General features: G+C 45.7%; 1 protein-coding gene and 2 non-coding genes across 4 annotated transcripts in view; 1 reads left to right on the plus strand and 2 right to left on the minus strand.

The window, feature by feature from the left end:
* Positions 1–19893, minus strand: part of DSP (desmoplakin) — a 43866-nt gene that overhangs the window by 4322 nt on the left and 19651 nt on the right. Inside the window, exons 6-23 of one of the 2 annotated variants that reach the window (XM_065912837.1) lie at positions 19722–19772; positions 18661–18822; positions 17820–17924; positions 16023–16118; positions 15578–15703; positions 14889–15041; positions 13604–13758; positions 12318–12444; positions 11298–11499; positions 10689–10915; positions 9860–10026; positions 9291–9429; positions 8110–8303; positions 6432–6594; positions 5264–5347; positions 4594–4701; positions 3905–4003; positions 2402–2899 (exon numbers count right to left, since the gene is read on the minus strand). In XM_065912837.1, coding sequence (XP_065768909.1) covers positions 2402–2899; positions 3905–4003; positions 4594–4701; positions 5264–5347; positions 6432–6594; positions 8110–8303; positions 9291–9429; positions 9860–10026; positions 10689–10915; positions 11298–11499; positions 12318–12444; positions 13604–13758; positions 14889–15041; positions 15578–15703; positions 16023–16118; positions 17820–17924; positions 18661–18822; positions 19722–19772 — 2856 coding nt within the window. Of the gene's footprint in view, positions 1–604; positions 2900–3904; positions 4004–4593; positions 4702–5263; positions 5348–6431; positions 6595–8109; positions 8304–9290; positions 9430–9859; positions 10027–10688; positions 10916–11297; positions 11500–12317; positions 12445–13603; positions 13759–14888; positions 15042–15577; positions 15704–16022; positions 16119–17819; positions 17925–18660; positions 18823–19721; positions 19773–19893 lie in introns of both variants that reach the window. The other variant, XM_065912836.1, reaches the window with a different exon arrangement.
* LOC136152005 (U6 spliceosomal RNA) lies at positions 5105–5207 on the minus strand. The gene has a single exon (XR_010660166.1). It is a non-coding gene; the product is annotated as a U6 spliceosomal RNA (small nuclear RNA).
* Positions 16335–16407, plus strand: TRNAE-UUC (transfer RNA glutamic acid (anticodon UUC)). The gene has a single exon. It is a non-coding gene; the product is annotated as a tRNA-Glu (tRNA).

The following is a 19893-nucleotide window of genomic DNA, read 5'->3' on the forward strand; positions in this document are numbered from 1 at the left end:
GCTACACCTATCTATGGACGTATCCACCCCCCACCGCCAGCCCCACACAAATATTGTTTACAGAAGTCAAACGTGTTAGAAGTTAAAAAAGTGTTAAAATTAGGGGTTAAAAGAGAAGCCAAACAAAAAGAAACATATTAGGGCCAGGATGAAAAGAGCACAGAATAATGCATGCAGAAAAATCATGAGAAGCAAGCAAGAAAAAGCGATTTAAAAGTTGTGCAGAAAGCGTGCAATTTAACATGGCTCAAAAAGCCCCTTTAATGTGGCTTTTATTTAGGAAGATTTTAACTACAAACGTAGGTCACAGCTCACAAAGTAAGAGCTGTCTTCTCGAAAACAGAGTGGCACGTCGAGAGGAAGTGATGTCAGGTCTTACACCTGGCGGAGGTTCTAAAGACAGAGCCAGCGTGGGTTACACAGAGAAAACCGGTGAGAGAAGAGACGGGCCAACCGCACCGCAATCACTCCACCGCAGGTCTGATGAGGACAGACAGCGGCAAAGAGAAAACATGAGAGGGCTGCAAGCCTCCAGCCCAGCGGAGAGGACCGCGGCGGGGATTAGTGGAGCGGCAACAAGCAGCGATCAAATATTTGTGAATACCTCTAAGGCCTGCTTTTGGAATCTCTCAATTTCCTGTCTCAAGTTTTCCCTCTCTCTCTGTAAATCGTTAATCAGGCCCTGCAGCTCCAGCGTGCGGTTGTTGCTGATCTGCAGCTGGCTCCGGAGCTCCGCGATGGTGGCGTTCTTGTCGTGGTCGGCCTCGCTGCGGCCCCGCCGGAGGTCATCGTACTCCAGCCGGAGCTGGCGGAGCTCCTCCTCCAGCATCAGGTGCTCCTTGGTGAGGCTCTCGGTCAACGACTGCAGCCGCTCGATCTCGATCTTGCTCTCGTTCAGGCTGCGGCTCTTGTCCTCGATGGCCTTCTGGAAGTGCTCGTTGCGCGCCTGCGCCTGCCTGACGCTCTCCTGCTCCTGCAACAGCTGCCGCCGCAGGGCCTCAGCCTCAGAGGCCAGCCTCCGCAGCTCGTCCTGGGTCCTCTGTTTCTCCCGCAGGTGGCCATCCAGCGTGTCCCGCTGCTGCCGCAACTCATCCTCGCTCCGCTTCTTCACGATGGACGCCTGCTCCAGCTGCTGGGTCAGGCTGGTGACCTTGATCGCCTGCTCCTTCAGGGTCCTCCGCAGGCCCTCCAGCTCTTCCTCCAGCTTCTTCCTCTTGGAGGAGTCCTCGGTGGCCGCCCTCTTCAGCCTGGCCAGCTCCTCCTCCGCCTTCTGCTTCTGCAGCTGCAGCTCCTTCAGGGAGGTCTGGAAGCGAGCAATGTCCTGGTCCCGGACGGTCCTCTCCTGGGACACCCGCTCATAGTCCAGCCTCAGGCGCAGCAGCTCCTGTTCTTGCACCTTCAGCTTGCTGATGGTCTCCGTGGCGCTGCTGTGAGCTTTCTGCAGCTCGCCCTGGGCCCTCTGCAGCCTGGCGTTTTCATCCTCCAGGCACTTCCTCTGGCTGGTTTCCGTCTCGATCAGCTGCTTCAACCTGTCGATCTCCTTGTTTTTGTCCTGGATCGTCTTGGCGGCGTCGTCCAGAGACTGCTTGTACCGGGCGCTCTCTTCCGTCCGCATCTGTGTCACCTGCCTCAGCTCAATCTCCAGTTGCTGTTTCCGCTGCGACATCTCCGAGCCGGTGGCCTTCTGCTGTTGGACGTTCTCTTCGACCCTCCTGAGGGTCTCCGTGGTCTGGGCCAGAGTGTTCTTCAGCCTCTTGACCTCTTCCGAGAGGCTGCGGTTTTCCCTGGTAAGGGTGTCTATCTGGGCCCGGTAGCCGCCGGTGTCCTCTTCCTTCTGCAGGGTGAGCTGGTGGATGGTCGTCTTGGTGATGTTGATCTCCGTCTCGAACTGGTTCTTTAAGCTGATGATTTCCTCGTCGTAGTTGGCCCTTACCTTAGCCAGTTCGCTCTCATACTCCCAGCGGCGCTTGGCCTCCTCCTGGAGCTCAGCTTTGAGTCTTTCGATCTCCTTGTTTTTGTCCTGGATGGTCTTGGCCGCCTCCTCCAGGGACTGCTTGTGCCTGGCGTTGTCCTCGGAGCGCTGCTGGATAACCTGCTTCAGCTCTATCTCCAGGTGCTGCTTCTTCTGCAGCATCTCCGAGCCGCAGGCCTTCTGCTGCAGGGCGTCCTCCTCGGCCCGCCGCCGCTGCTCCGTGGTCTGCAGGATGCTGTCGTTGAGACGGACGATCTCCTCCTTCAGGTCTCGGTTCTCCCGCGAGAGTCTATCGAGCTGGTTGCGGAGGTTTTTGGAATCATCCTCTTTCTGCATGGATATCTCTTTGATGGTAGTCTTGGTGATGTTAATCTCTGTTTCATACTTGTTCCTTAAATTACTCATCTCCTCATTATAGTGGTTTCTTACCTTTGCCAGCTCATTTTCATATTCTCTCTTCCGGGCCCCCTCCTCTTGCAGCAGCACTCTCAGCCTCTCTATCTCGAACTCCTTCTCCTTGATGGCCTTCTCAGACTCCATTTTCTGCCAGCCGAGGCTTTCCTTCTCGTTCTGCCGCGCTTTCTGCAGCTGATCGTAGTCGCTCTTCTGCTGGTCAAACCTGTCCTCCACGGCCTTTCTCCTGCGCTTCTCATCCTCGATCTCGTACGTCAGCCGGGTGATCTTCTCGTTGAGTTCCTTGATCTGCCCGTAGCACTTGTCTAGGTTTTGCTTGGCCGACTTGCCGTCCAGCTCAGCCTGTCTCTTCAGCTCCTCCAGGCTCACGAGCTTAGCTTTGAACTGGGAGCACTCGGCCTGGTATTTCTGCAGGTTCTGATCCAGGAATTTGTTCTTATTGCAGTTCTCAGAGTTGGCGTCTCGGGCCAGCCTGAGCTCCTCTTCCAGAACCTCAATCTTGGTATTTTTCAGCTGTGGAAGGGAAATCAGAGAGGGTGTTGAAAGAAACATACCTCAACATCATAAGAAAGAAGTGGTACTTCCTCCCCGCAGACCCATGTGCCTTCTTCACTTCTTGTTGCACAACTGCACACGCACACACAGACAAGCACGTTAAGAGTGATACAAGGCAAAAGCTACCAGGCAAAAAAATTCAAGAAATCTGTATTCTTGTTATTCTTCCATCGGGTGCTTGCATGATCTTAGTAAGGGACCTATCTTCTTTGAATTTCAGCTTCCTTCATATCTATAAATGAAGGAATTTCTTTCAAGACCAAAAGCTTATGATTTCCTAAATTGTGCATCCTTAATTTCTAGGCATAAAGTAAGTTTCCATATAAACTCACAGCATGAGCATTAGAAATGAGGTTTAAATTCAACAATCACCTGATGTGAAAAATTCAAATCCAGCGAGTGCTGGGTGTTCTTCTTAATTTAACACAAAAGAAATAAAGCTAATTCCTTGACCAAGTATTAAATCGAAATTCCTAGGGGTTTTGACAAAGTAAAATAGCTATACTTTTGAAAATATGACCTCAGTCCATTCCGAGCAGTGAACTGGAGAATAAGACTGACACCTGATTTATGAAGGAACTGTATTATACTAACTATTTAGAGGAAATACAGTTTTACCAAGGAGTATCCATGTTAAAATGAGGCAGTGGAAAAAAAAATTGGGCATGTACACACTGCTATATTTAAAATGGATAACCAACAAGGACCTACTGTAGAGCACATGGAACTCTGCTCCACGTTATGTGGCGGCCGGGATGGGAGGGGGCCTTGGGGGAGAAAAGGTACCTGTGTGTGTGTGGCTGAGTCCCTTCACTGTTCATGTGAAACTATTACAACTCTGTGTGCTAATCAGCTGTACCCCAGTGCAAAAGAAAAAGTAAAAACACCCAGCAAGGCTGTAATAATTTAAGTTCCATTCTATTTTCTTTTCAATTGTCCATGGAAATAAAGTGAGTAGGTTACCTTCAGATCTTCCAAACTCTTCAGCATCTCACTTAAGAATCTGTAATAGTCTCCGGACCTTGTAAGAAGCTCTATGTACCGAGCATGCATATCTGCAGCCTTGGAGGAAAGATACACAAGGACTAATCAATGACACTGCATTCAAAAGAAATCCTATGCAAGCTGACCAGTTCTGTTTCTAAAACAAACCAGTAGTGAAATTATAACTTAAAGAGTGAATTCCCTTTTTTCATCTGTGCTAATTCCAAAATCCAATAAAACAATAAAGTACAATAAAATGAAGGGCCTAAAACCATGCATTCTATCCTCATCCCTCTAGGGTATGCCCCCTAAACCATCTGATGTGGATGATGCTCTCTGAAATCTTTGAGAAGTTGTCTTTAGAAATTGACTAGATATTTTCCACTTTTTAAATGTCTCCCTCAATAAACCCAAAATTTAAGCTCGGTTTCTTCAGAGAGTCTAATGTATAAATAGACCCAGACTTCTCACTGATCATTTCCTAAAATGCATCTTATACTGATGATTTACACTAGAGAGAGGATAACCTATTAAAACTTTTTGAATGGATACCCTCCCTATAGCAAGAAATGAATTTGGGGAGGGTGGGGAAGACAGGAAGGGGACAGGGAAGAAAAAAGATGCAGACAGAGGGGTGGGCTCTCAGAGATATGTAATGACTTATCTACCTCTTGCAGAATCACCCCAGAAGGAGATTGAATCACGGTTCTCTTGATAGGGATACTCAGCAGAGTTTCCAGGCCTGAGGTGTATGATGCCAGCTGCAGTTCATAATCCTGCAGAATAATGACGTTTCAGAAAAACATACCTAAGTGACTTAAAAGGAGTCACTGGCAGCTACAATTCCAGTTTTAAATCACCACACTGTACTTCTGATGTCCAGTCCCAAAGGCTACAACGTGCTGCTAGCGTCCAAGCGTCATACGATGGTATTAAACCAAGTGGCACATCTTTATAAGCTAAACAGAGATTTCTGCACACACCACCAGTCTAAAGGTGAAGACCAGTCCACTGCCACAGATGCTGCCAGTGTATAATGAATTCAAGCTAAGGGATCAAAAGCGTTTATGGTTTGCTCAGAAGAGAATACACAAAAGCCATAATCGCCGTCCTCAAGAAGTTTATCATCTTTAAAGTGAATCAGAAAATAATGTAGTCAATAACGTTCTTTTTTAATAAAAAAACACACAACACTGCATGAATTTGCATGTCATCCTTGAAGAAGGGCTGGGCTGATCTTCTCTGTATGGTTCCCATTTTAATATACATGCCGCCACAGCAAATACCATTCATAACGTTCTTGATGGAACACCAACATGCTTTCTGAAACCAACATACCTTAATTGAATTTGCACAAAGTTCAGCAATTTTTTGTACTTCTTCTGATTTGTCTCGTTTGCCACTTATCTCACTGTGCAAGTTCTATACAGAGAAGAAAATATTTACAAATGTTAAAGTGTACACATATTTTAAAATAAATGTTTTTTCATTCTTTAACCACTGTTATTTGTTTTTTTCCCCTCCTCAGCTTAAGACCTGTTCTGACCCCATAGTCTCACAATTAAACCTCAGGAGATGAGTGTGTTTTCTATTCAGAAAATAGAAGGAAGATCTTCAACTTCTTATGACCTAAGAGGTTACTATCTGGTCAGCACTCTTTTCTGGTCCTGCTAACTCAATTTGTAAAGATACTTTACTACAACATAACATTATTTCTATGTTCATAATTGCATTTCTTTGTAAATATCTCAAGTGCTTTTCCTCTGGGCATTATTTAAGCATTCCCAAAATGAACTAGTAATATTCAAGATTTATCATTTCATGAAAAAATACACACACCCCTATGTTCACAGCAGCATTATTTATAATAGCCAAGAAATGGAAACAATCTAATGTCCATCAACAGATGGATGGATAAGGAAGATATGGTATATATACACAATGGAATATTGTTTAGCCATAAAAAAAAAATGAAATAATGCCATTTGCAGCAACACGGATGGACCAAGAGATTGTCATACTAAGTGAAGTCAGAAAGAGAAAGACAAATACCATATAATATCACTTATATGTGCAATCTCAAATATGACACAAATGAATTTATCTATGAAATAAAATAGATTCACAGACATAAAGAACAGACTTGCGGTTGCTGAGTGTGTGTGTTGGTGGGGAGACATAGACTGGGAATTTGGGATTAGTAGATGCAAACTTTTACATATAGAATGGAAAAACAACATGTCCTACTGTATAGCATAGGACACTATATTCAATATCCTGTAATGAACCATAATGGAAAAGAATATGAAAAAGAATGTATATTTATGTATAATTGAATCACTTTGCTGTACATCTGAAACTAACACAACAGTGTAAATCAACTATACTTCAATAAAATACATTTTTTAAAAAACTTATCACTTTAAACCTTGATACTGCTATGAAAGCCAGAGGAAAATACAGCTTATACCCAGTGAAATCCATATAATGACAAATCTGCTTATACCTTCTGCTCATTCAAAAATCTCATGACCGTGTTGGAATCTCCAAACTTCATGGATTCTAAGTTATCCTGGCGGCGTTTGGCGTCGTAGAGCCATTTGCAGAAAGTCTGATAGTTATCACGGTAATTCCTCAGTTGCTTGATTTGTTTCTCCAGGTCCCATAATCTGGTGAAAATAAGAGATAATAAAATTATTAAAGCGTCACTATTGCTCTGTGATAGCATTTAACACAGAGTTACCAGATGACCCAGCAATGCCTCCGGGCACACACTCAAGAGAACTGAAAACATACATCCACACAAAAGTTAACAGGTGAATGTTTGCAGCAGCACGTCACGAGAGCCAGAAACTGGGAGCAACCCAAATATACATCCACTGATGGAAGAGTAAACAGAATGTGGTAGAGCCATACAACGGAATATTATACAGTCAGAGAAAAGAGGTGAAGTACTGCCATGGGTGAACCTGGAAAACATTATGCTAAATGAAAAAATAGAACAGTCACATAAAGACCACATATTATATCTTTCCATTTACATGAAATATCCAAAATAGGCAAATCTATAGACAGCAAATACAACGGTGGTTGTTTGGGGCTGGAGGGCTGGGAAGGAATGGGGCAAACTGCCAGTGGGTCCAAGGTGTTTTGTTTTTGGCCATGCCACGCAGATGTGGGATCTTCGTTCCTTGTGAGTGTGAGTGAAGAGTGAGTGAAAGTTGCTCAGTCGTGTCCGACTCTTTGCGACCCCGTGGACTACAGAATCCATGGAATTCTCCAGGCCAGAATACTGGAGTGGGTAGCCTTTTCCTTTTCCAGGGCATCTTCCCAACCCAGGGATTGAACCCAGGTCTCCCACATTACAGGCGGATTCTCTACCAGCTGAGCCACGGGGAAGCCCTTAGTTCCCTGACCAGGGATCAAACCTGCGTCCCCTGCAGTGGAAGCGCAGAGTCTTAACCACTGGACAGCCAGGGAAGTCGGCAAGGTTTCTTTTTTAGAGTGATGAAAATGTTCTAAACTCAGAATGTGGTGATGGTTACACATTCTGAACTTACTAAAAACAACTGAATTGTATACTTTCAATTGTGAATTGAAAGTGAATTGTACGGCGTGTGAATTATACATCAATAGAGATGTTTCTAGGAGGTGTTTTCAAATCCTCATTTGCAGTAAGGCATTTCTTTTGTACTAAATATAAGATTTAAATTTCACAAAATTTTGGAGAATGCTCCCTCAGAGTCACTACTGCTTCCAACAAATGGTCATAACAGGAGTTTAGACGGCACAGAAGAGCTTCATCAATGGTTTCCCTTATTTCCCTATGGACCTGGAGGGCATCTGACATAAGTGAGTTCAAGCCTGGCTACTGGGATGAACCCTCTTCCCACTCCCCACAAAGCTGCCAGGGTGTGAAGAGAGCGCCCAGGATGCCAAACTGACACACAGAACAAGACCACTGGTCTCTTGTTTTAGATTTTGGCCAAGCCACAGGCGTATAGGATTTCCGTTCCCCAACCAGGGATCGAACCTACATCCCCTGCATTGGAGGCACAGAGTCTTAAACACTGGACCTCCAGGGAAGTCTCAGAACCACTGTTTTCTTTAGTGATGATGGCTTCAAGTGACATTGTATCGGGAACAACCAAACGGGCAGAGAGGGTGGGAGGAGGCTGGCACACCTGTAGTCTATCTGTTTATCGATTCTCTGCCAGCGATCTGTCAGCTGCGTGACCTTTTCGCTGAACTTGCCCAGGTCCAGGTCATACAGTGGATACTGTTGTGAAGTCTGGGAGTGGATCTGCTGGGCTTTCTGCAGTTCTGTCTTCATGGTGGCCAGCAAGGACTTCTTCAAGTTCAAGTCATTTTTAATTTTCTGTCACAGGAGAAAAAAAAAAAGAGTACAAATTAACCTCATTCCCACTTGATGCTACACTGCAAGGAAAATATCTTTACAGACTGTATTTCCTAATATTTGTGCTAATGACCTAGTTCTTTATGCTAACTCAAGAAAAAAAATTTTTTTGAAAAAAAAAATTGATGTGTAAATCAGTTTAAGGAGTGCTACATATCACACTCCATTCCATTCCTGGAAAATTATAAAATCTATTAATATTAATATGTTTGGGCTTCCCAGGTGGCATAGTGTTAAAGAATATGTCAGCCAATGCAGGAGATGCAAGAGATGCACGTTCAATCCTGGGTTGGGAAGACCCCCTGAAGAAGGAAATGGCAATCCACTCCAGTATCCTTGCCTGGGAAATCCCATGGACAGAGGGGCCTGGCGGGCTACAGTCCATGGGGTCACAGAGTCAGACATGACTGAGCACGCACGCACATTAATGTATTTAATACGGTATCTCAGGCTCTGAGAAGCGCTACAGTACTAGGCTCAGTTGCCAAGTCATGTCCACTCTTTATGACCCCAGGGACTGTAGCTCGCCAGACTCCTCTGTCCATGAAATTTCCCAGCAAGAACACTGGAGTGGGTCGCCATTTCCTTCTCCAGGGGATCTTCTCGACCCAGGGATCAAACCTGAGTCTGTTGCACTGCAGGCAGATTCCTTACCGCCGAGGCACTGGGGAAGCCCACCCCAGTACCATAGTACCAGCTTAACTAGGCTGAACTCGCATCCCCCGGGCTAATCTCACTATAAACGACCTTCTCAGCTAGGTCCTGCCAATGTGCTCTGGACAACAGCGTTCTGGTCCTGACAACAGCTGATGTCAACCACGTGTGGCCAACAAAATTCAGCAATCCTGGAAAGTCATGAAGACGTAGTGAAGCTTTATCACTGGGGACTGAGTATTCCTGTGTTTTTTTCAAAATAAACCGGGCCGCTGTTGAATCTCCTCTCATTACCTTGAGTCCACAGCGGTAAGCCTCCACTTTGTCCAGATCCAGGCACACGGTCTCCTCTTCCGTAAGTCTGGCCTCGTAAACCTTCAGCATGTCTTCTGTCTGCAGAATGGCCTGCAGGAGGGCTCTCACGGTGCACAAGCTGTCAGGTGCCAAAGAGGCAGATAAAATTGCCGATGGCACAGTTAGACTTTGGCTCTTGCCACGCTTCATAAAAGAGAACAATATTACAGCAGAAAAACATTGATTTTGCTTATTTTAGAAGCAGCGCAGCAATGCATTTTTCCCCCCACTTTCATGACTCAGAACGCCACTTCGCATTAATGGAAGAATTCTAAGCTCTGGCCTGAAGAGACTGCTTGGTTAGAAGAGACACTGGAGTTCAGAACAGTGGGACTAGCACCCTAGGCTGGAGGAACCTCTCCTGGAAGCACAGAAAGTGAGAGTGAGTCCCCCACGAAAAGACAAACCACAGGCAACGGCTCCAGCAACCAGCACATAAAGCAAATGAAGTCTCACAAAATGAAGGTGGAGAAAAGCGAATATCTGAGGTCAGTGTCAGTCGCGTTTACCTATTTAAGTAGCCGTCCGTCACGCCGTTGATATTTTCCAGTTTCTGAAACAATCCAAATACCTCATTCTGCAAATAGCAATATTTTTCTGAACCTCTGAAGTTGGCTAGCATGTCCTTCAGCTGGTTGAGAACTTGAGCAATGGCTTGAGAATCATTCTGTACGCTCTGTCCAGAAAGAAGGAAAGCGCCTTTGATCTAGCTGTATGCCTCTCACCGTCATTCGTGCCCACAGAAAGCCCCCAAAATGTGAATGATTCAAGACAGAGTTGACCCTTCCTGTCCTTCATCAGGGAGGCCTTACCAGCACTGGGTTGATCAACCCGAGGTTGTACACCTCGGACATTCTAATGCCGTGCTGGGCAGAAGGAGCCTGACGACAGAGCACCTAGCCTGCAGTCCCAGCTCCGCGGCTCTGACACCCCCTCCCCAAACCAAGTCTCTCCATGTCCATTCCCTGTTTGCAAAGAACATCATTCTACCTGTCTAACCCGCATCATACGCTGTTGCGGGCAGAAGCCAAATTCATGTTTGTGAAAACTTAGGAAATCTACAAAGTGCTACCTTGCAGAAAAGGAAGAACACGGCAGCCTGATTCAGCAACCCATCATCTAAGAGCAAAGACGGTTTAATTCCCAGCCTGGAATTGTTCAACAAATTTGGAAGCATGGGAAAGGAAAAAGGAAGTCAGGCCAGGAGCCTTTTATTGAAAACGAAGGTTTCAATAGGTTTTAAACCTAAAAATGTTTAAACCAGGAGGGTTTTTTTTATTAGTTCTCAGTTAAATATAAATATACCTGGGATCAAGCGAAATAATAGCGAGCGCCTACCTTGAGCTCGTTTATTTTCACTGTGATGTGGTGGGAAGACCCCTGATCTGCCAGAAGGATATTCTTAAGGGCCATCCTGCTCTCACAGAGCTCCATCTGCCGGCGTATCTTCTGGAGCTCTATCAACATCCACGTTTCTTGTTTGTCATTTTCTCTGTTGGTTTCAATTACTTTATTATGGTTGACGTCTTGGCAGGTACCAAGATGAGTGATTTCAGTCGTGGTTACTGTAAAAATGTTAGGACCACAAAAATCAGAGAATTGCCAGCTAGAAGGGTGTGAGGCCTCAAGAAAACAGCCAGGCTGCATGAGAGTGTCGCTACTTCCCTTGATTGGGTTCTGAAAACTTAAGTGTCTTTTTCTTTCTTTTTGAACTTTTTATTGTGTATTGGGGTATAGTCGATTAACAATGCCGTGATGCTAATAGCTTCAGGTGAATAGCAAAGGGACTTTGCCATACATATACCTGTATCCATTCTATTCCAACCTAAATGACTTTTGAAGTGTGATCTTTCAAAGCAATTACAAAACAAGATCTGGGCCAACTACGTCCTTTTTTTGCACACTGCATGTGTGGTGGCTGCAGAGAGAGGGGGGCTCCGAACCAACCTGTCTGGCGCTGGGGGTGGCCGGGCAGCTGGATGACCAGGGTCTGATAGTGCTTCTGGGCATCCGTGAACTGGGTCTGCATCTTCCGCTTGTCGTCATCTCCGAACATCTCTGAGCCTTGGCTGTTTCTGATGAACTCTTGGTAATGTAACTCGAGGTCAGATATGGTCTTCATGTAATCTTCCTGCCGCATCGTCTTCAGCTGGAAATAAACCCAGTGGAGGTGTTTCTGACGGCCCCACAGAGTGGCCAAGGGGGGTCTGCTGGGAAAGGCACCATGCTGGGGGCAGTGGGAGGGAAGGTGGGTTGGGTAATGGCCTGAGGCATCGCCCCTCAAAGGCCCATTAAGACAGGAAAGGTCTTTGAGGATTTAGACCTTGCTCCTAAGAACCACAGCAGCAGGTTGTCAATTTTTCTTCCTCCTATGAAATGCTCTTCCTCAAAGGAAACAGGACTCAGAAACCCCAAGAGTCAAGCAGATCACAGCAAAGCTGCTCTGACTAAGAAGAGTGAAGGGAAGCCCCCAGACTTACCCTTCATGCCTCTGTCCTCCCAGACGACCTCTCCCCCTGAGGTTCTTGGACCACAATCTGAAAGTTACTGGTCTAGGGTAGCTAATGCTTTGGATTCCAAGAATCCTACCCCAGCTTTTACTTCTGTGCTATCCAGTCAATAATTATGACCTCATTTTCCATTATGTCTTCTAAGAAGGGGACCCAGAGGGTCACAGGACCACATGCCTTTGCCATGGGGACTTCTGGCTTGTCGGGTAACTTTAATTAGTCCTCTGTTTCATAAGCGGCCCGGTGCAATTCCTCCCGTCTGTGTTGGATGAACTAGAACGTCTAAGAAAGGCTCAGCTGACTCTCTTGCTGACCCACAAAGGCATCAGTCGCACAGCGAGGTTTGCCTGGCAGAAACCGCAGTGCGGGCAGTGGCTGGGCAGCGCCTCTGGGCAGCCCCTCTGAGCAGCCCCTCTGGGCAGCACCTCTGGGCAGTGAGTGGGTCCCGAGGACGTACCTTGGCGATGGTCATGGCCTTGATCTTCTCGATATCGATCATGCAGTAGTGCCAGGACACCAGGCTCTTCATGTTGATGTAGAGTTGGTTCCACAGGGCCAGGATGGCTTCGTAGTACTGCTCGATCCTAGGAGGCACAAGGGGAAACACTCGGGCCTGGCTCTCCAAGTTCATCCCGAAGGGGAAGCCTGGCCCGACGGCACAGAAAGCTCAAAGGAGAACTAACAGAGCAACGGGCAAAGGGAACATCTGCAAAACATCCAGCATTTCTGTAAGGATGCCCCTGGCGGCTCAGCAGTGAAGGATCCGCCTGCAATGCAGCAGAATCGGGTTGGATCCCTGGGTCGGGAAGATCCCCTGGAGAAGGAAATGGCAACCCACTCCAGTATTCTTACCTGGGAAATTCCGTGGACAGAGGAGCCTGGTGGGCTACAGTCCCATCAGGGACTGTAGAGTCAGACACGACTTAGCAACTAAACAGCAACATTTCGATAGATTTGAACTGATACCCAAAAGAAAGCTCTCAATGACCCAACATGGGTTTAGATACATTGGAATCATTTTCATTGAAACACACAGTACAATTTGGGGTGGTTGGCTTATTTGTCGCAACTTTTTAACTGACGGAGGTCTGACTTCATGCATGCTGGCAGAGAGAAATGGGTCTCGGGTCACAGAACTCTGATGGCTTCTGGGGTTTGGAAATATTCCTTGGGCTAAGCTCACTGCACCTTGAATGGGCTGAAGATTTCCTTTATAAAACATTTGGAAGAATCTGCCCTGGACAACCTGTCAAGCGAATGTTCCAGCTACTTCCTGATGGGCCAAATGTTCATGTGGAATGTTTAGCCACATATTCTATTTGTGGCTACAAGTCAGACTGTGTGTGTGCGCGCTCAGTTGCTCAGCCGCGTTCAGCTCTTTGTGACGCCATGGACTGTCCATGGGATTCTCCAGGCAAGAATACTGGTGGGATGCCATTCCCTTCTGCAATATGTCAGACTATCGATGGCCTAAAAGGAGGAAGAATTTTGAAACCACGCCTTTCAAGTGCACGGTCAAGATGAGTTCCTCTACTATCAAAATATTCTTTCTCATCCTCCACTGATAAGTACACTATCTTCCACATAAAACCGCAAGGCAAGGCAAAGGGGCCTTCACCGGATCCCGCGTTGGGGGAGGAGACAGCAGTGTGGAGCGGTGTGTCTGAGTGTTTGTACCGGGGTCGGCCGCACTTTTCCCCACCCGTCTGCACACCCCGGCCAGCAGGAACTTGGACTACGTACTTGCTCGAGAGGTCCACGGCCAGAGGGTTGGGCGGAGGGATGATGAGGCCCACGGAGGGCACGAGCATGTCCACGCCGCCCGGGCCGGTCACGTACCACTTGCTCCGCTCATTATTGTCCTTCAGGATACATTCGTCCCCTTTGTGGACAATTTTCTGCAAGGCAAGCAGCACCGTGTTTTGGCTTGATCCACAGGCCCACATTTTTATCTTTTGACTCAAAAAACAGAAGCAGCCACAAGGACGGCATGAAAAGTGTTTCAGTTTTGAAACACTTAATTTCTCCCCCATTCAAGCTGACCTTTACACAACCCAACAGGACTGATGCTTTAAATACAACAGGTGAGTCTACAAGGTATGTCTGAAGGGAATTAGGAGGAGTGACATTCCAGGAGACAGCCAGGGGATCCTCCGGTAAAGTGATAAATCCTTTAATAAAGCAAAAACTCACCCCCTGACTTTCGCACACTTGTGACTTTTTATTTCATATAATAGATTTCAGTGTGTGGGCATCACATCTCATTCATTTGTTAAAATTTTTAAATAAAAACAAAAAATTTCTGGTATCAGGTCCCCAGAAAAATAACTTTCTAAATTAAGTCCAGCATCTAAATTGCTTCTTTTCTAAATTAACTAGATAGCTTCTTAAAATGGGTACTTAAATTATGACATCTATAATTATTAACGTAACAAGTTTGACAAGTAGGTATTTTGACCTCCATTTCGATTTCTTTCTTCTCTCCAGCCAAGTTCTAAAACCATTTCTGCATGGTAGAATAAACTCCACTGTTTTATAACATTCATCTCACCAGCTAGTCACATTTTTATTTATTAAGTCCTCCATAATTTTTATAAGAAAATAGAGGTATGGGAATTTCATGAAAACTTGCTAAAATGGAGTCATCTTTCCATATAAATGTTTGTATTGACCGTAGAACCTGCAGAACTGATGTGTCCATTTAATATATAAAACCCGCAACGACGTCCCCTTTATATGCAGCATAATGGCCATGTATCTTGTTTGCTTTTAACCTCAGAAGAAGTCTTAAGCCTTAAAACAGAATTAGAATAGTTTAAAAATACCTATTGTCCTATTATTGATAATTATCACATGATTCAGAACAAAATCACTCCATTCTTTCAACAGCTTCCCCTTTGTATACAAAAGAAAGACATTTACTAGGGTGTTCCCCAAAACCTAAATTCAGTTCTGCTCTCTCGATGGACAGAAATCCATTCACAGAGAAAGGGAAAACTTCAGCAGCATTCTGAGTAACAGCACACACCTGGTCCTGTTTGTAGTCGCAGAGAGCCCTGAGAATAATGGGTTTATTGCTTCTGTAGTCCGGGTTACGCGGTTTCAGCTGCACAATCTTCTTGGACTTGTTTACCAAGTTCTGCACCTGGCGCTTGTATTCAAGAATTTTCTCCCGTTCTTTCTGCAATTGCAAATAAAATCATCCTTGAACACAGATACTCTCTGAAAATTAGGTGAAATCTTGAAAGGGCATTCCTATAGCTATCATGACAACACAAATTAGACCCCACTGTAGTTCCATTAGCTGTAAAAAGCCACCCATTCCTTTGTGTGCAGGGACGATGGGTACCTTTCATAAGAAGCCACTACAGAGGCAACACAACCATGAATTAGGGGAGCGGGAAAGCATATCACTGTGTGAGAGGACTCTGCTGCTAACATGTGACATATGCTTTTCCAAAGGGATCTTCATGTTAAGTCATCCGTGCTCTCTCCAGTTTTGTTTAGAGCAATGGTAACTACTGAAGCAGAAGTAATCTGCAACAGTAGCTAAGCATGCAGAAAAATGGATTTGAGAAAAGCCAGGGTGAAGACAAGGTTTGCTTGAGCTTGGAGCACTCACTACTCTGCAGAACACAAATCCAAACAGCAGTCTGAATTGCACTGGTGGGTGCATTTATTTTATTCCCAGGAAAGGGCCTGCATCTGAGATGCTACCTCCAGCTCCTTGATCTGCTCCAGCAGGCGCTGCAGGGGCGTGCTCTTGTCACAAGGGTACTTCTTCCTGATGGAGTCTTGGAGACCCTTCAAGTAGGCTTCCGTCGACTGAGCCTCTTCAAAAAACTGTGAAGGACGGGGGTGACTCCATGTCAGTGAAAAGCAACTGAACAGGCAGCATCACCTAGTACTTCACCTTGCAGGAGCATCTTCCCTACGAGTCTATCTGACAGGTGGTTAAAGGAAAAGATGAGAGCAGAAACTTACAGGAGAGCACAAGACTATCTGAAAGACTGGTGACCCGTCTGCCCTCCTCTAAGCTAAACCCCAACAAACAGTATTTAGGCAATATTGTAAATACTGTGTTCAGGGCTTTCTCAAACACATTCAGAAGAGATGGCATTAAGACCCAAAAGACAGTTAAATGGTTACTAAGGATAAAAACCTGAAAGTAGGCAGCGTTTTCTTTGAGATGAACATCAATGCATTTGGTGATCTGAAGGATCCAGCTCCACTGGGTCTGCAGGGTGTCCATGTAGGCCTGAAACAAGAGAATAGCAACCGTCTCTCCACCACTCAGCCGTAGAGAGGCATCCGTCAATCCACAGATGGGTGAGCCTCAAGGAAAAGTATGAAGCAGTTTTTAAAACCTAATTCCAAATCAAGTAGAGTTTTTTTCTAAAAACTGAACCTAGAATCTCCCAACAGGAACCTTTTGGTATGGTAGAAATTAAGTTTTAAAGCCAATTTTGGAAATTCCCTGGTGGTCCAATGGTTAGGACTTGGCGCTTTCACTGCTGTGGCCCCAGGTTCAATCCCTGGTCAGGGAACTAAGATCCTGTAAGCTGTGCAGTCAAAAAAAAAGACCTAGTGTTACCAAGTGGGTATCCTTACAAGTATTAGTTAAAATATTCATCCCAATGACATAGCTCCTGACCCATCAAAACAGACCAGTCAGAATAAGGATAAAGCAGGGGCATCAAGTCCTATTCCGGATAAGGCAATGGCAACCCACTCCAGTACTCTTGCCTGGAAAATCCCATGGACAGAGGAGCCTGGTGGGCTGCAGGCCATGGGGTCGAGAAGAGTCAGACAAGACTGAGGGACTTCACTTTCACTTTTCACTTTCATGCACTGGAGAAGGAAATGGCAACCCACTCCAGTGTTCTTGCCTGGAGAATCCCAGGGATGGGGGAGCCTGGTGGGCTGCTGTCTATGGGGTCGCACAGAGTCAGACACGACTGAAACGACTTAGCAGCAGCAGCAGCAGCAGCAAGTCCTATTCCTGTTCAGCTGTTAGATCATTCGGAGGTCCAAGGAGAAGAAGCAGGACCCTATGGTCCATGCACCCCCCGCCCCACCCATGTCCTCAACCTGCCTTTTGTCTGTGGAAAAACTTTAGCCAAAGAACGAGCTTAATCAGAGAAGTGAGAAAATGCAGAAACAAAGGAATACAGTCCAACGTGACTAAACGTTAATAGTTTAATCACTAAGCAAAGTCAAGGATCTTTAGTTCCTCCTCCAGGGCTATATCCTGTGAGTTGTCCTGTCCATACTGAAACTTCCACCAGGTGGAAGAAGTTATCTACATGATGACTAGACTGTAGCCATGACATAAGCTGCCGCAATTTGAGAACTGGCCTCAAGTAAGTGTGAGCAAACCGATCCTGAGACTAGAGACTAACTACTTAAAAGCATCAAGATGACACCAATCATCACTGCATGACTAATTTTGAGATGACTATCAGAGCTGACTCTGCTATTTCTGCACAGAGCCCTTCCCACCGTCCATAAAAGCTCTTGCCCACTGATTGTCAGTAGAGGGAGTCAGCCTTTGGACAAGGAGTCTGCCTTGAGCACATCCCACAGATCACAGTCTAGGACAGAAGTCAGCAAACTACAGCTCAAGGGCCATATCCGGCCCACTACTTGCATTTATAAATAAAGTTTTATTGGCAAACAGCCGCATTCGTTCAGTTACATATTGCTACAGTTGCTTTCACACTACAATGGCAGAGTTAATTTCAACGAAGACTAAATGGCCTGTCAGTCTAAAATATCATTTGATTCTTTCCAGAAAAAGTTTGCCAATGCCTGGTCTAGGGTGTTGATAAATAAACTTGCCATGGCTTTGCAATGGGCAAAAACTGCTCATTTGTATAGTCTTGTTTTTTGGATAGTCTTATTTTCTGAAGTGTCCCCTTTCTTCCCCTGATAAAAATATAAATCTCATGAAACCCACCTCAATTTTATCTGAAGCTGGATGTTGATTGAGGACAAGTTGGTCACTTTCTTGTTTAAGCTTATTGAGCTCTTTCTCCTTAACTTCCAGCTGACTCATGCGTATCTGTGAGTGAAAGAAAAGCAAATCCTTTAGAGCAAGTCACCGGCAGCTTCCTACCCCTCCCACCGTCCTCAGAGGAATCAAATACAAAACTGCATCTTGGAAATGAACAATGCCAGAGAACTGTGTGACGTGTTCCTCAAGAATTGTAGCATTGTTAAGACCAGAAAGGATGCCTGAGATCCAGTATGTGTCTGAGGCCAGACCAGTGACACATCTCCGAATTCACACAGGTGATGTGACAGAGTCACAGCACATACTTGTTGTGGTTCAGTCCCTAGGTCGTGTCCAAGTCTTTGTGACCCCACAGACTGTAGCCCAGCAGGCTCCTCTGTCTATGGGATTCTCCAGGCAAGAATACTGGAGTGGGTTGCCATTTCCTTCTCCAGGGGATCTTCCCGACCCAGGGATCGAACCCAGGTCTCCTGCTTTGCAGGCAGATTCTTTGCCACTGAGCCACCTGGGAAGCCCACAGCACATACTGACACTGTCTACTTCTCAGGTCTAAATCACCACGTTCTTCGGGGCACACTTGGGGATACCGGACTGAACTACCTCACTCCTCTGTCCACTGTCTTCTGAGATGCTAAGCACCGCACCGCCCGCCTTAACTCACTGGAAAGCCTTCAGAAAGAAATGGTTTTTCACGGTCTCTCCACCGAGGCTGAGCCCCAGGTGGCCAATTAATGACAAATGCGTCCATCACCACCCCGCGACTCCCGGGGCTCCGGGGGCTCACCGAGAAGGCCTCCTGCTTCTGAGCGATGTTGGTGTTCCTGTCGCTCCAGTCATAGAGCAGCTCCTCCTCCTCACAGTCGTTGATCCACATGATCTCGCGGGACGTGGCCTGGATGATGTTCTGCAGCTGCCGCAGGTGGTCCATCCTCTCGAAGGATGCTTTCTGCACAGGACGGTCAGAGCAGCGTTAGGACAACAAGATGCAGATGAATGGAGCTCCCTGCAGGTTTCATAGATAAACCCTGGCTGGTTCCTTTTACAACAAAAATCCCAAGAATCAGTCAAATGTTAATCTCTTGCATTCAGTGATCAGCTGGGAGGTGGAAAGGACCCACCCAAACTTAGGAACAAGGGGACAATTTTAGAGTCAATGAACTAGCTTGATCCAGATGGGTCTCGATTCATACACTGATGTTTGGCTTCACTAATTAGTTTTGGACTATAAAGAGAAAACAGATTCTTAAAAAGATAAATCAAGCTCTTTCTGCCCTCTCCAATGTCCCCGAAATTCAAGGTGTCATCACCTTGGAAAATAGCTGTGTCGCCACTAGCCATGTTATTTAAATAGTATCATTGCCAACAGGGGAACACTGGAAAAGTGAAGACAGGATGATACAAATAGGCAGAAGAACAGAAATATCTCTTTTTACCAGTCAAGGAATTGATTCAGCTTGTCATAAAATGGTAATGATGGTCTGGTAAACCTCTCTCTAAAGAAAACAAGTCTTATTTTTGCTTGCATTTTATAAAAAGGCTGCAGTTCACAAGTGGAAAAGCTTCATGGCTTTAACTGGAAGTATTTAACAAGGGCTATTGACGGGACCCTTCAACTTGCAAATAAAACAGCCTTAAGTACTGTCTTCAGAAAAAAATATTTTAAAACTCCCTTGTAAAGAAAACGCAGCAGCAGAAATGAAATTGGCATCTGCAAGTCCCTCATATACTTCCAGGTACTTTCAGAGTCCTTAGGGATAGCGCCAAGCAGGTGCTTTAATGCCCAGGTCCACATTGACAAAACCGAACTGCACGGAACACAGAGCTGTCATAAATAAGTCGTCTTACCAGTAGGTTTTCATACTCCTCCTCCAACTGGTAGATGGCAGATTTCTCCCGCTAGAAGAAGACCAACAGCAAGGTAATTATTTAATTCCCCCTGAGAGTTTACATAGGAAGAACAGCCCTTCTAAACCTCCTTCTGTCAAACACATCCTAACTTCCGATCCCCCAGTAGCAA

The sequence above is a fragment of the Muntiacus reevesi genome, chromosome 20, assembly GCF_963930625.1.
Source record: "Muntiacus reevesi chromosome 20, mMunRee1.1, whole genome shotgun sequence".
NCBI classification, from domain to species: Eukaryota; Metazoa; Chordata; class Mammalia; order Artiodactyla; family Cervidae; genus Muntiacus; species Muntiacus reevesi.